Genomic DNA, 835 nt, shown 5'->3' on the forward strand with positions numbered 1-835 from the left:
GGTGCAGCGCGTACTGTTTGACGATCCCCTCGTCCGACGGTGGCTGCCGGTGGTAGCAGACCTCCGAGCTGCCCTTCCTCTGGCTCTGGTACCCGCGCTCTCGCCGGGGCAGAGGGGGAGTCCGGGGCAGCGGCAGGGGGCCGGGGGTGGCATCCAGGGCGGGGATGTCCCCACACGCCTGGTTGACGATGATCTCGGACTCGGAGGGCCATGCACGCTTGGCCACGAGGGGTGGCTCACGGCGCGGGGCTGGCGCGTAGCGTGGCTGTGAGGCCTGCAGCTCCGAAAACTTCTCCGGGTGGATGATTTTCATTGCCTCCATTTTAATGATGACTTGTTGCCCTTTCAGACACGACATGAGTATCGTTTTCACATTACTGTCCACTGCTCTGGGGTCTCTGAGGGACGCCTGCATGAGGCTAAAACATGCCAGCAGCCTGCTGAGCTTTCAATCTTGGTCTGGCCGCGGAGCAGGAGCACGGGGAGCAGCTGCTGGTGTGGAAGAGCATCATGGGGAGAGAAGGCAGTGCCAGTGGGCCCCGTGCCCCTCTTCTTTGACGAGCCCCGAGGGTGCTGGGCGTGAGGCCAGGGTGGGCAGGGGAAGGCAGGGCTCACAACAGCACCCTGCCCGCCTTCAAGGATGCTCTTGGGCCGGCCATCAAAGCATCAGCTCCCTGCAGAGCCTCGCTGGGATGTCAATGTGACATTGGCCCTCACTTGGCAGCCCCCCCTTTGCCTCCGCTGGCACTTCTCACGCTGGATCAGCTGCAGTCCAGAACGGTACTGTGGCTCCGGGCTCTGCCCGGGGCAGGTGATTCCAGGGCGTCCCGCAGGA

The 835-nt window shown here is 64.0% G+C and overlaps 1 protein-coding gene across 1 annotated transcript in view; it reads right to left on the reverse strand.

The window, feature by feature from the left end:
- Positions 1 to 415, reverse strand: part of RNF208 (ring finger protein 208) — a 732-nt gene extending 317 nt beyond the window's left edge. Inside the window, exon 1 of the mRNA XM_009890314.1 lies at positions 6 to 415. Within this exon, the coding sequence (XP_009888616.1) occupies positions 6 to 415 (410 nt within the window). The remainder of the gene's footprint in view (positions 1 to 5) is intronic.
- Positions 416 to 835: the final 420 nt, after the last annotated feature.

Source organism: Charadrius vociferus, unplaced genomic scaffold (genome assembly GCF_000708025.1).
Source record: "Charadrius vociferus isolate BGI_N301 unplaced genomic scaffold, ASM70802v2 scaffold398, whole genome shotgun sequence".
Classification (NCBI taxonomy): Eukaryota; Metazoa; Chordata; class Aves; order Charadriiformes; family Charadriidae; genus Charadrius; species Charadrius vociferus.